The sequence below is a fragment of the Tursiops truncatus genome, chromosome 16 (assembly GCF_011762595.2).
Source record: "Tursiops truncatus isolate mTurTru1 chromosome 16, mTurTru1.mat.Y, whole genome shotgun sequence".
NCBI lineage: Eukaryota > Metazoa > Chordata > Mammalia > Artiodactyla > Delphinidae > Tursiops > Tursiops truncatus.
In genome coordinates this window covers 24,358,389-24,373,605 of record NC_047049.1, presented here as the reverse complement: position 1 = coordinate 24,373,605, position 15,217 = coordinate 24,358,389, and the positions used below count along the sequence as shown (strand labels likewise).

The window sequence follows — 15,217 nt, the reverse complement described above, 5'->3', positions numbered from 1 at the left end:
TAGAAATGCAGAATCTCAGGGTCCTTCTATGTCCTCAGAATGACGGACTCAGAATTTGTATTTTAAAAAAGCTCCCCCAGGTGATGTGGATTAAGCTAGGGGGAAATTGAAAGCTAGGGGGAATAGCATTGTTGAGCAGCTTTAGGGACCCAATAAAGGTTCAGGTCATTAGACTGAAACCAGTCAGTGTTTTTCCTTTACACACTGCACGGTGCAGGTGCAGAGAAGGTTGAGTCCTGGCTTAATCAAGGCTGAGGTTTTACCAGGTGGGCGTGGCCAAGGAGCCGGGGGTGAAGGTGTGGGCAGCGGACTACCTCCCAGTGCGAGACTGTGGAGTAAATGGCACTGCTTTAGGCGTCTATACTCTGTAACTTCTTGAAATCTTTGCTGCATTCAAAACTACTCACTTTGGATAATACACAGAGACATTGTTAGAGGACTGCAGTGAATAAAAACAGGGACAAGTTAACAATACGTTCAAAGGAATTGTTCACCATAAAGCTGACAAACTGCCCTGCCTCAAATGATGGTAAGATTTTACTTTCTTCACATTTACCTGGTTGTGTACCATCACCTTTTACATCTCTATTATAACTGTAAGCACTTTTAATGTGGGAATGTTTCCTTGTGATGGAAGGATAAAAGTGGGAGACCTGCATTGCAAAAATCTCAGATCAGAACTTTATTGACTGTGTCATTTTTCTCTCAAGTCTCTTCCTTGAAATTGAGAGCAAGTCAAGCAACAGTATACAACTCAAATTGACGTAGACAATAGAGAGCAGTCCCTTGCAGTGCCTTGAACATACTACCATAGGTGTTCATTAGATATTTGAAGAATGAGTGAAGGACCAAATGAACTGTAATGATGTGAAATTTGAAATCAATAAGAACTTTAAAAAATTGCTACATGTTCTTTTCGTTTTAAATTGTAGTAGGCCTTTAAATTTATCTCCACTCGCTTCTTCAAATTCTCTTGAGAATTTAAGCCCAAACACCATCTCTAGGCTACTAAAGACACTGAGAAAATAAAGAGCACTTCATTTGAAAAGATACTGAAACAAAACCCTTGATAAGGTAGGTTATATTCTTTGCTCTTCTGACCTTTCTATACTTATCTCTTTCTTCATTTAATTCCTTGACTTTTTTCTCATACTCTTTGAATTGTTTCTTTTCCTTTTCAGACCACAAAGCATCAGGTTTTGACATGAAAGCAGGTTGAGGAATCACCTGAAGATATAAAGGAAAGCATATATTCTAGGTTAAACATAAATATAGCAATACAGTCAAACTCAGAGTTATTGTTACAGTTTTAAAAAAAAGAGTCCTTTAAAAGGGTATAGTTCTTCACATTGGCAAGGCAACGACCTAACACTTTGACCAAAGGATATGAAAAAATGTTACAACGGTTTTTCTGTCACTTAAGCGAGGGTAAGCATTTTGGGATGTACCCTGACTCTTAGGTGACAAGTTCAGAAGTGTGAGTTGATATCTTCATAGCTGGAACTATGCCTGAGCTCCAGGGATACCTATGTCAGGTATCAAAGGGAATGTTTCTTGGTGTATCTGGAAAATTAGAGGTTCAGTATTATCCCTACTTTCTGTGCAGACCCAAACAACTGTGGTTGTTTTTTTGTTGTTGTTCATTTGTTTGCTTTTCATCAGATTGGAAGGCAAGCCTGGTGTTTCAAACTTCTTCTTCTTTGCCTGATGTGGTAAGTTTATAAGGTACTGGGGGGTGGTATATTTGTCACTGTAGAATTTCTACGACTCAGGTTCACATGGGAAAAAATGGTCACATTTAAGTAGCTCTTTCCATCCCATTCCACCTTCCATAAGGATGACCAGGAATCTCACCATTCTCAAAATGTCTTCCTTCTTGACTTCCAGAACTCCTCCCATCATGTCCATGAGGGCTCGGCGTCTTGTGGTGGAGCCCTTGGGAAAAAGCCAAGGTCAGAGAGGGTCACTGAGACAGAGGTCTGACACTCCAGTGGCACTGGGGACAGCCCCCCTGTCCCCAATGTTAGAATGACTGCATTTAGGATTGGGGAGGGTGGGCAGTGGCATGCATGGAGGGGAGAAGAGGAGGCCACTGAGATTCCAGTGACCTCTGACCACAACAAATGCCTTGATGTGTTTCTATGGTGGAGTACAAGACTATTCAACCAAATTAGGAACAAATATCCCTAAAAGGAAAAGGGTCTTAGGTACCATTTAAAAAAACCGCATACCTGTGACAGAAGCAATCGCTCCATTTCCCGGGTCACAAGCAATTCTGTTTTGACTTTTTGCTGTGGTTTAATATGTCTCTGAGCTGTAATCTGAAAGAGAAAATGTGGTTTCCTGCTGTTATTCTTACAAAATTCAAGCCATACTTTCTTTCCACACACCGGGAGGAGGTTAGAAGGGATTAAGGAGATAGAGGGACTATCCAGATTTTGCAACCAATTTCCTATCTTGGAATGAAGATGAGGTCCAAAATGAGAGAGTGAGAAAAATAGATGGTTACTGTTAACAGGGACTATATGAGTGTTTGTTATTACTTCTAAGCAACACTATTATCTTTTGCCCCAAAGTAATCAAGATGGTTTCATGTGAGCAAGGGTGTTCTCTTTGAGTTACTTTTTATAAATGAAATATGATTATATTTGAATTGTCTTCTTTAAGCATTTATTTGTAACTGCATTTGTGCCAAACACCTTTTAAGAAGGCTGTCCAGTGAGCCCCTTTCTCTGGGACCCATACTACTCTAATGGCTAGATAATTACTGGAGCTCCATCAGCCTCATTCCCATTATGTGACCCAGCCTCCATGGGTACAGGTGCTGGACCCAAGTTGGACCAAGAAGCCCCTTCCCAGGCGAATCCAGAACTAGGGCTAAGAGATTATAGTTTGGACAAATTGCTCTCTTGAGCATAGGCGATATAACATAGAAACTGCTAGAGGCAGCTGAAATGCAGAGAGAAGTGAGTCAAGAGATGAAGAAAGAGCACTTCTGGACTCTCCACAAGGTTCCAGTGTGTGGTTCCTGCTTCTTTATAGGCTTGGTGTCCAAATCTTCTCTGGACTCTATGGCATTCATAGAAGAAATCCCCATTATTGCTGGGGCTGTGTTAACTGTTTTTGTTACTTGTAACCAAGAATGCTACCTTATACGGTTGCTTCTGGTAGCAAAAACAAGAAGAATAAATAAGAGCCTGGAAAACGTCATGAGAAAGAAGGGAAGAGATGATGTACGGATAATCGTACCTCAGTACTTTCCACAATGAGGGTTCTCTCTGGCTTCTCACAGTCCTCAAATTCTGGTTGCCAGACTGTTTCTTCCAACTCCAGATCCAAAACGATTTCTTGAATTCTTACATTTTTTTCCTTCACACGTGCAATTTCAATCTCTTTTTGTTTATATGCCGCATCAAACTCATTATTGAAAGCAGTTTTTACCTTGTAAATAATATCCTAAAATATCAATGTTATTATAAACACACCATGTATTATACCTTTCCTGGCAACATGGTCCCACAGCTTTACTTTCCCTCCAAAATCACTTTACAAATTATAAGCAAAGTAATCTTTCTAAAATACTGTTTATATTAAGTCACGTCTTGGTTCAGTAATCTATAGTGGCATCCCACCATGGGTAAGGTTAAGCAACAGCATAACCGTTATACTACAACATACTTCCAGAAATGTGCGATGCAATTCAGTGTGCAGGTATATTGATAAGTGGGTAATGGCTACTTGGAGGCTCTTTGGGCTATTCTCTCTACTTTTGTGTATGTTCTTAAAAAAATCCATCATAAAAATATTTTAAAAGAAATATTCAGTATTAAACTTGGGAAATATCTTTTCTTTGGAACCAGGTTTGAGGAGAGGAGGCGAGGAAAAGATGGCCTATAGAGGTCTGGAGAATCTTCCAGAGAAGCACAACTACACACAATATTCTTACTCTGTATGGACAGGTCATTTTCAGGTAGAAAGAGAACCCAAGCTGCCCAGTTGGATCAGCCATTTACTAAGGTGGATGTGGGTCCAACTGGATTGCCCCTAGCTCTGCTGATGAGTAGAATGATGGGTCAAACTAAAAGTAGACTTGACTTTACCGTCAGACTTCAGTCTATATATCTATCCTACTGAAGATGAAACCATTAAAGCAGGGTAGAAAATGATCTTAACGGCTGGCACCAGAATTTCTCTCAGGCTGAAATTACTTTCGTGTAGGAAAACACCTTACTAAAGCAGCAGGAAGGTGAGACACTGAGGGCATAGGTCAGCAGAAGCTAAGCAACAAAAGGGATAACTCAACAGTTCTCAGTATAAATGCACAGGAATTTTAGGTATTGGAGGAGACAAAGAAGAGAAAAAGATAGGAAGGGAGAGCAGAGTAACCCAGCAGGAGGCTAGAACTCAAATTGCAGACATGACTGAAGGATCTTCAGGAATAGGAATGGCCAAACATTAAATTTCAAACCGTCTGCATTGGTGCAATCTCAGTTACTGAGTTTTCGAAAACCTTCAGTAGGCGTGGCATGTACAGGTGTGTTCTGAAACTGACTTGTTTGGTGGAAAGCAAGGAGTAGGAGCTTAGAGCCTGAAGGACACCATACCTTATCCCTGAGCCCCAGCACTTATAGAAATCTTAGAGAGGAAATTGTATTTTCCTAGATTAAGGAGATAGATAAGCATTCACATCTTGATCTTACAAGGAGGTTCTAATTGACATCTGGGTTACCTAGAAGGTGGCATTCAAGGATTTCTTTTATCTTTGAGTTTCCCGAAGATCTAAGTAGAAAAATGGTTTGCGGTGTTAGCCAGTGGAGGGTGCTCTTTAGAAAACCTGGTGTCACAGAACCCACTCCAAATGGATGAAAACAACTCTTGTCCACGAGCTCTGTTTAAAGAACATGGATGCTAGCCATGTGGATATTTCTCTGTGTACTTTAAAGACATCATTTGATTGGCATTGGATTTCAATTTGAGCCTTTGCAAGACACCTCATGGAAAGTTTTAGAGATTTTCAAGGGTAAAGAAAAAATTCACCCACTTTCAGTAATATAATTTGGTTGATTTTCTCCTCTCTGGAATGAAGTTCCAGTTGGCTTGACAACAAAGAGGTAGGTACCCTAAAATCAGTACTCAGACTACCAAGCAGGTAATTGGGCAAGTTGGTATCTTTTGCTGTCCCATCTTCTTCCTCTTCTTCATCCTCCTCTTCATGATGCTTTTTAACCAACGTAATTGCAGACTGAAACTCTACAATTTCCTTCTGTAGCTAAATATAGAAAAAGATGAAATGAAAGTTATGCAATAAGAAGAATTCTCTAAAGGGCAATTTTGGGACAACTTAATTATTTCAATAATCATTTTAAGATGTTAATTGTCTTGCCAACAACTGAATTTAAAGTGATGTCCTGAACCTGCTGAAGAGAAAGCCTCAGAAATTGATAGACTGTAGATAAATCATAAGAGTAAAAATTCTTCTTGATAGTGTGTAATATTCATATTTTTCTGTCGGGATGACAGCTTCTCGTAAATATTTTGAGTCTTTCTTGGTACTTAAGCATTAAAAAATATACTTTCTCTTCACATTTTACAAAGGAACTTATTCACATAGGACTGGTATGTGTATGTAAAAAGAATTAAGCATGACTTCATTTTAGTTTTAGAAAAAGAATGGATGCAAAGTTCTGGCCAAAATGAAACTACACCAATTGGGCAGTGTTTTTAAGTGGTTTGACAGAGATTGCTGGGAAAAAAAAAAAGCTAGGATTGCTTTAGGAAAACAATAAATCCCACCAAAACAGATTCTACTTCATCCTTGGCCAACTATCTTAAAACACAATCCTCAGTGATAAGAGGGGGTAAAAAGAGTATGTGTGGATGAAGAACTTCTGACCAGGACAAGAACAAAATCCCAAATCTCAATTTTAAAAGTATATCATCATATTTCAGGGATAGCCAATGTTGTTAGGATATAGGCTCCTTACGTGGATATAGGCTCCTATATTCATTAGAATATATTCCTACACATAAACAAGGAATATAAATATAAACACAAACAATAAACGTATTTTAAGTAGTATTCCAACTCAAATCTGTATGAAGGAAATCCTGAAAGAAAACACGTCACTTATATAAACACATATATATTTAAAATTGTACTTTAAGACACTCTGCTTCAATCTCTTTTTGCTGCTCAACTCTCTTCAATTCTTTCAACTCTTCATCTGTGCGTTCTTTCATTGGGAAGTTCTCAACCACACATGGGATGTGAAAGCACTTGGGAAAAAAAGAGCAAAATGAAATAAATCCATTTTTAGAACAATTGTGTGTATCTGGGGCAGAGTGGGGCATGTTTTCTCTCAACAAAATTAATCCATAGGTTATCATGCATGAGTGAAATGGCCCATGGAAGCTTTCTTTAAAATAAAACAATGTAGAGATTATCACACTAAGTGAAGTAAGTCAGAAGGAGAAAGACAAATACCATATGATACCCCTTATATGTGGAATCTAAAATATGGCACAAATGAACTTACCTATTTTGTAGACATAGACAACAGACTTGTGGTGGCCAAGAGGAAGGAGGGAGGGAGAGGGATGGACTGGGAGTTTGGGGTTGGTAGATGCAAACTATTACATTTAGAATAAATGTAGATAAACAACAAGGTCCTAATGTATAGCACAGGGAACATAACTCAATATCCTGTGATAAACCATGATGGAAAAGAATATAAAAAAAGAATGTCTATATGTGTATAACTGAGTCACCTTGCTGTACAGCAGAGATTGTCACAACATTGTAAATCAACTCTACTTCAATTTAAAAAAAAGAAATAAAATAAAACAGTGTATGCCTTCAGTATTGGTGTAAACTTTGTATAAAAAATACTGTGCTTTTGTGAACGATTTATTTCTAGAGCAGTGCTTCTCAACCAGAAGTGATTTTGCTGGCCACTGTCTCCATCCTCTCCAGCCCCTCAGGGACATTTGGCAATGTCTGGAGACATTTTTTGATTGTCACTGATTGGGGTGGCAGAGTCTGCTGGGGCCTGGTAGATAGAGGGCAGGGATGTTGCAAAATCCTCCAATCCTTAGGTCAGCCCCTACAACAAAGAATTATCCAGCCCCAAGTGTGCCGTTCTCGAGAAACCCTGTTTTAGAGCAATACTCAATCACATAAATGGAGGGTGATCAATACTTCATTATCTAAACAGGGGGCATATTTGAAAGTGAAAAAGGTGCTGTCAATAGTTACTCTAGGACCACAGGCATAAACTGGGACTCTTGGTCACCCTACACAAAGAGGGAAACTGTGTTGGGAGGAATCTCAATAAAAAGGCACAAAAAACAGTCCTTTAGAAAATGTGAAGGCAGGGGCGTCCCTGGTGGCGCAGTGGTTAAGAACTCACCTGCCAATGCAGGGGACATGGGTTCGACTCCTGGTCCAGGAAGATCCCACATACCGCGCAGCAACTAAGCCTGTGCGCCACAACTACTGAGCCTGCGCTCTACAGCCTGTGAGCCACAACTACTGAGCCCTCGTGCCACAACTACTGAAGCCCGTGCGCCTAGAGCCCATGCTCCACAACAAGAGAAGCCACCGCAATGAGAAGCCCACACACTGCAACAAAGAGTAGACCCCACTCACCGCAACTAGAGAAAGCCCGCACACAGGAGCGAAGATCTAACACAGCCAAAAATAAAAAAATAAATTAAAAAAAAAAAGATCATAAAAATCTCATTGTGAATATTTAAAAAAATAAAAAAGGAAAAGAAAATGTGAAGGCAGGTACAGGTAGAAATGTGAATAATACGCAGCGCAACTAAGCCCGTGCGCCACAACTACCGAGCCTGTGCTCTAGAGCCAGTGAGCCACACTACTGAGCCCACGTGCCACAACTACTGAAGCCCGTGCGCCTAGAGCCCGTGCTCCACAACAAGAGAAGCCACTGCAATGAGAAGCCATGCACCGCAACGAAGAGTAGCCCCCACTCACCGCAACTAAAGAAAGCCCGCGCACAGCAACAAAGACCCAACGCAGCCAAAAATAAATAAATAAAATAAATAAATTTATATAAAAAAAAGAAATGTGAATAATATTATGTCTAGTTTTCAATCTGTGTGGAATGTGAGTGAAGTGGCGGTTTGGAATAGACAGATATTGAGACCCGGATGCAGGTGGTGTCGTAGAGGAAAGAGGGAAAGAGGTGCGGAAACAAAGCTTAAGAGATGCTGGCTTAGAAGCACATGGGGACTGAGCAGAGAGGAAAGAACGAGACAAGGGAAAATGACACATCGAGGTGGAGTCAGTACAAGAAGGAGCAAGGTGTGCTTCGAATGCTTTCCTATATATGGATCTTCTTAAACTTTTTCTTTTTAAAATTTTCTGCCATGAGACTTCCCATGAAAATTTTCATTGGCAAAGGTGTTGTACCTGAAGTTCTATCTGTTACCTTAAGAGCTCGGCCTTTCACAGCCATCGAATTCCAGCATTCTCCTTTGATAAGTTCAGCCAAATATCTCTTGGCTAGGTTTTGCATCTCAGCATCCTTTCTTATCTTAAGGAACACAAATGAAGGGAAAAGTAAGAATGAAAATGTGGCCTCAAAAACAATCTCAATTGTAAAAACCAGATGCACTTGGAGGGGGATACTTCCCTGTCTTTGGTTTAGTCTGGAGGCTTAGGGTTCCATTCCTTGAGGACTAGGGTATCAACACAAACACCACTAAGGCAGGCAGGTCCTACACAGGAGCCCAGGCAGGTGTGTGGGCAGTTGCACAGCCATGGTAGCTGGATAGCTAACACACACACCATCACAGATCTGCCTGGTTGGCGCAAGGTGGTAAAGCAAACCCACTGTGCCAAGTCTTCCCGTTTTATTAGAAAAGTTTGAAATATGTAAATGTTGGCTTACTCCTTGTCAATGCATATTTGAAGTGGCATTTTGTGGCCTCTGTCTTGGGGTTTTATTGCACTATATTCTTCTATTGTTTATGTCCACTGTGAAAGGAATGTTCCACTATTCTTGGGGATCGTATGATGTACCTTTTGCCATTTAGAAACATATGTTACCTCAATTAGTTTTACCTCCTTAAGTGATTAAGTATTCTTATTTTAATAAAGTTTGCCAAAAGAGCTGGCATGAAAGTGACACCCAACAATCCTTAGTCCTTAGGGTCCTCTTCAGAAACTTTTTTTTTTTAATTTTTTTACTGAAGTATAGTTGATTTACAATGTTGTACAGAACCTCTTTTATTGGCATTTCACTTTGTTGGCAGATCGTTAGCAAACCAGCTGAAAATAATATCTCCCAGAGTAGAAAATGTCTTATTTATTTATTCATTCATTCATTTACTCATTTATTCATGTTTATTTTATTCATTGTCTGAACAAATACCTTGTTTAATTTGCGTTTTATTTATTTTTGATTTTACCCATTGAGTTAATGGTTAATACAGTTTTCAATTATTTTTTCTTTTTTTTTCCAGAGATCAAAAATGTTCTTTATTTAGAAATAAAGAAGGTATCTGATGGGCTCTGGACATAATGGTAGACTGGACATGGCTGAGGAAAGAATCTCTGAGCTAGAGAATGTAACAATAGAATCTTCAAAAACATAGAATTCCTTTATTCCTTTTTAATTTCCATGGAATCTGTAGTGATGTCCCTCTTTTCTTCCTAACATTAGTAATTGTATCTATCTCTTTTCTCTTAGCTTAGCTATAGGCTTATTCAGTTTATCAATCTTTTCAAAGAATCGGCTTTTGATTTCATTGATTTTTAAAATTTTATTTATTTTTTTATACAGCAGGTTCTCATTAGCTATCCATTTTATACATATTAGTGTATACATGTCAATCCCAATCTCCCAATTCATCACACCACCACCACCACCACCCCGCCTTGGTGTCCATACATTTGTTCTCTACATCTGTGCCTCTATTTCTGCCCTGCAAACCAGTTCATCTGTACCATTTTCCTAGGTTCCACATATATGCATTAATATACGATATTTGTTTTTCTCTTTCTGACTTACTTCACTCTGTATGACAGTCTCTAGATCCACCCCAATTTCGTTCCTTTTTATGGCTGAGTAATATTCCATTGTATATATGTACCACATCTTCTTTATCCATTCATCTGTCGATGGGCATTTAGGTTGCTTCCATGTCCTGGCTATTGTAAATAGTGCTGCAATGAACATTAGGGTGCATGTGTCTTTTTGAATTATGGTTTTCTCTGCGTATATGCCCAGTAGTGGGATTGCTGGGTCATATGGTAATGCTATTTTTAGTTTTTTAAGGAACCTCCATACTGTTCTCCATAGTGGCTGTATCAATTTACATTCCCACCAACAGTGCAAGAGGGTTCCCTTTTCTCCACACCCTCTCCAGCATTTGTTGTTTGTAGATTTTCTGATGATGCCCATCCTAACTGGTGTGAGGTGATACCTCATTGTAGTTTTGATTTGCATTTCCTTCATAATTAGTGATGTTGAGCAGCTTCTCATGTGCTTCTTGGCCATCTGTATGTCTTCTTTGGAGAAGTGTCTATTTAGGTCTTCTGCCCATTTTTGCTTTGGGTTGTTTGTTTTCTCAATATTGAGCTGCATGAGCTGTTTACATATTTTGGAGATTAGTCCTTTGTCTGTTGATTCGTTGGCAAATATTTTCTCCCGTTCTGAGGGTTGTCTTTTCATCTTCTTTGTAGTTTCCTTTGCTGTGCAAAAGCTTTTAAGTTTCATTAGGTCCCATTTGTTTATTTTTGTTTTTATTTCCATTACTGTAGGAGATGGATCAAAAAAGATCTTGGTGTGATTTATGTCAAAGAGTGTCCTTCCTATGTTTTCCTCTAAGAGTTTTACAGTGTCCGATCTTACATTTAGGTCTCTAATACATTTTGAGGGTATTTTTGTGTATGGTGTTAGGGAGTGTTCTAATTTCATTCTTTTACATGTAGCTGTCCAGTTTTCCCAGCACCACTTATTGTAGAGACTGTCTTTTTTCCATTGTATATCCTTGCCTCCTTTGTCACAGATTAGTTGACCATAGGTGCGTGCGTTTATCTCTGAGCTTTCTATCCTGTTCCATTGATCTATATTTCTGTTTTTGTGCCAGTACCATATTGTCTTGATTACTGTAGCTTTGTAGTATTAAATTATTTTTTCTTAAACAGCTGTTTTGGCATATTAGTTCTCAGAACCTGTCTGATTCCCAGGCTCCTCCATTCCTCCCCTTGCTACTCTTGAGGCTATTTATCAATCCCTCCAGAATAATGCTAATACTGTGTCTAGGTGGTCATTACTGGGCTTTGGTCTTTGCCCTATTGTTGAGATCCTGGCCAGGGTGGGCTAGTAGCCTGGTCCCTTTAGGACTGGGATCCTTAGCTCTTCCCAGGGGTTAGTGTTCTGCTCCCAGGTGGATTTATGGTGCCATCTGCTAGCACTGTTCTGTCCTGAACCGTCTGGTTCTACTATCACGCCCAATCTAGGGCTGATATCTCTTCAAAAGCCCGGAGCTCAGGAAAACTAAACAATGTGAGGGAAATGAGCACGTGAAGAACCTTTCTCTGTACCAAAGCCTGCGACAGAGGATCAAGGAGGCTCCTCGAGGGATGCACGGGAATTTGATAAGCATCAAGGGATGGGGGCATCTGGGGCAGAGGCACAGGGTGGGGGTCAGGTGAGCAGAGTGTCTTCATCAGTGGTCAGTAGGTCAACAGTCCAGAGGAGCAGGTTCATGGGGCCGAGTGGTCAGACAAGAGCTTGGAGAAAAAAGCAATGAGAGGGTGAGAATAGGGGCAGGCACCTAAGCCGAACTCATTTTAGAGTGATCAAGATGAATGGGCTGGGAGGACCTGGTGCCAGAATAGGAGGTGGCCTTCCAGGCCTGTGAGGCCAGGGCCGAGGAGGATGAGCCAGAAGCCTGGTGGGCAGACCAGGACTGCTTACCTGCTCAGACTCGAGTTGTGGGCTCCTAGCCAAGTGACTCGACCACCTAAGCCTTAGTTTCCTTAAGTGGGGAAAACAATAACCTACCTTTTTGGATTGCTGTGATGATCAAATAACATTCAAAAAGCCCCTAGATTGGTGCCTATCTGTTATAATAAGAAAAAGGGATCATTTCTAATAGCTTCCTGTTGTATGTTTAAAAACAAAAGCCAAATTCTTCACCACAACATACAAGGTCTTCAGAGCTGGCCTCTGCCTACCTCTCCCACCTCATTCTGTGAGGCCCTCTCCTGTCCACTGTGCTACAGCCTTTCTGGCCTTTCTGGCCCTGGAATACTCTGAGCAATTTCTGCTTCAGGGCCCTTGTTCTTGCTGCTCCCTTTGCCTGACATTCTCTTTCCTCAGATCTCTGTATAGCCAGCTCCCTCTCTTCTCTTAGTTTGCAACTGAAAGGTCCCCTCTTTAAAGTTGTCTTCTCTGACCACAGAAGTAGATCCCCCACATCTATTATCGAATCTGGTTTGTTTCCATCATATAATATATAGAGATTTGTTTATGGTCTCTGTTCTCTACTAGAGTAGCCCCATGTGGGTAGGACCTATCTGTATTATTCATTGTATCCCCAGCACCTACAGTAGTGCCTGGCATGTAATAGGTGTTCAATAAATGTTGCAGAATGAATGAATGGATGGGCGAATGAACATCCAGGTGAATTTTATCTCCTTGAGTTAGTCCCTTGAGGTACTTTTGGTATTAATTCTGTTATTTAATATATTTCCTCTCATTCTCAGCCTCATGTCATTTACCATTTGGACAGATCTGCCTCATTTTCACATCTTCACTCCAGTCATTAATAAACATGTTTAACAGGACAGAGTCCTGGGCCACATGATTGGAGATTTCTCTCCTAGAATCATCAGTCAAATAACAAGTCTCTTTTTGGGGTAGCTGTTTAACCGACTATAATTCACTTAAATGTCCTTATATCCAGCTTTATTTAATTCTCTTTTTCAGTGGGGAAAATGTTTTTATACTTGCACACTCAAAGAATCAAATGTACTGTGCAGGTTGAGAGAGAGGTTGCTTAAGAACATCCTGTGTAAAACACTCTTAAGGCTTTTACCCAAAATAAAACCCATATGAGTAAGCAATGTGTTGTGACTGCCACAAAACAGTGCAAAGGGTGAATTAATAGAAGTACAGGACCTAGAAAAGTGGAGGTTTCAGTTTATGCTTTTCTCTAAACTGGAAAGATAATAATTAAAATTCTTTTGTGGGTGCCATACAGACATAAAACGAAATTAGAGGAAAATTACAATAATAATAAAACTATTAAAACTACAGTATATGATATCATAGGAGCTGGGATAGTTAGCCTAGACAAGATACATAGGAAACATGGTAATTGCTAGTCTTCTCTAACCACTTTCACAGTGGCTATAGGGATGGTGCTCAAAGAGTAGAAGAATCAGTGAGTACAGGGAGAAAGATTTCAACTCTAATTAAGAAAGGGCTTACTAAACCAAAAATGTTTGAAGTTGGTATGAGGTGGCTGAGGAGATCTCTAAAAATGTTCAAGTATATGGTGGAAGATGGCTGGCATTAATGTCACGGAGGAGAGACAAACATCAGATGTCTGGCTGGTCTAGATGTTCTTCTTTCCCCTGACTCCCAAATTCAATAATTCTCTGACTCGTTCCATTTGTATGCACTAAATTTGCTGTATTCACATCACTCTAGAAAAAGTTTGTTTTATTTGCATTATCCTAGAAAAGTTCTCCTTCCTATTTTCTTTTTACTTTCTTTATTAAATCTTTATGGTGCTTAAATCAGATTTTTCCATACCTTTGCCACTTCTTCCTCACTTTCATTGTGGAGTCTTTCCAGTTCTTCAAGATCCAGGCCAAATTCTTGTTGCTCTAATTTTGCAATATTATCTACTGCTTCATTTTCTTCCATCATGTCCAGAATCTGAATTTTCCAATAGTAAAGGATGGAGACAAGCAAAGAATTAAACTTTAAAGGGATGGTTTTCCGAGTCTCTTGAGACAGCAACCAATAAAAAAAAATAGATATTCTGTTTATCTAAATGTAACTATCAAATAAAGAATTAGGTAATAGGCTTATTTAGGTTTTAAGGTTTAATCCATAAAAGCTCATTTATCTAAAAACAACAAAAATATGTAATGATATTAAGGAATTACTGATATTTAGCTGTGCTAGTAGTAGTATTATTAAGTATTTTCAGAGTTCTTATCTTTTAGACACATATACTTAAATAATTAAAGGTGAAATGATATGACATCTGGGGTTTTTTTCAAAACAAGCACGGGAGAGGATAGTGGATGGTGTATAGAGGCAAAAATATTGGTGATTAGATTTATTATATTATTTTTCCCTCCACTTTTATATATATTTGAACATTTCTGTAATAAAAATATCTTTAAAAGTTTATAGCTTCAAAAAAATTCAGTGACATAGAGCACACGTTACAACATATATGACAAAATATTAATATCTTCAAAATATAAAGAGTCCTTACAAATAAACAAAAAAAAAACAAAGACAACATGAGAGAAAAAAATGAGGACTTCAGTTTCAAAATTGACTGAGAATGGGCTTTACAATCTTCCTTTCTTGCCCCAATCCATAAAATTAAGAGGAAAAAAAGTGTATAATAAATCAATAAATCCAACACTGCAATTAAGAGGGGGAAGAAAAGGATTCTTCAATAGCATGGAAACTGTAAAGTCTGAAGGATGAAAATCAGTTGGATCTGAATGATGCATCATGGCCCCATGGGTCCCCAGGACAGAGCTCAGCAAAAGGTAGAATGGAATACCTGCTGAAGTCAGATCTCCTACACTTCTTCTTCCCAAGCTTGCTGAACTGGTATAGTGAAATTATAATAGGGAATTTCAATTATAAAGAGTGAGAGGGTGGCATGGACTTATATATACTACCAAATGTAAAATAGATAGCTAGTGGGAAGCAGCCGCATAGCACAGGGAGATCAAGGGAGATCAGCTCGGTGCTTTGTGACTGCCTGGAGGGGTGGGATAGGGAGGGTGCGAGGGAGGGAGACACAAGAGGGAAGAGATATGGGAACGTATGTATATATATATATAACTGATTCACTTTGTTATAAAGCAGAAACTAACACACCATTGTAAAGCAATTATACTCCAATAAAGATGTAAAAAAAAAATAATGAAAAAGCACAGAGCAAAAAAAAAGAGAATTCAGCAAGGTGGTCATATATAAAA

At 39.2% G+C, this 15,217-nt stretch overlaps 1 protein-coding gene across 1 annotated transcript in view; it reads right to left on the bottom strand.

Annotated features, from left to right (window-relative positions):
• Positions 1 to 15,217, bottom strand: part of CFAP43 (cilia and flagella associated protein 43) — a 100,696-nt gene that overhangs the window by 24,434 nt on the left and 61,045 nt on the right. Inside the window, exons 20-27 of the mRNA XM_033841895.2 lie at positions 13,797 to 13,922; positions 8,454 to 8,558; positions 6,160 to 6,276; positions 5,042 to 5,269; positions 3,250 to 3,456; positions 2,232 to 2,321; positions 1,855 to 1,935; positions 1,102 to 1,227 (exon numbers count right to left, since the gene is read on the bottom strand). Of these exons, the coding sequence (XP_033697786.1) occupies positions 1,102 to 1,227; positions 1,855 to 1,935; positions 2,232 to 2,321; positions 3,250 to 3,456; positions 5,042 to 5,269; positions 6,160 to 6,276; positions 8,454 to 8,558; positions 13,797 to 13,922 (1,080 nt within the window). The remainder of the gene's footprint in view (positions 1 to 1,101; positions 1,228 to 1,854; positions 1,936 to 2,231; positions 2,322 to 3,249; positions 3,457 to 5,041; positions 5,270 to 6,159; positions 6,277 to 8,453; positions 8,559 to 13,796; positions 13,923 to 15,217) is intronic.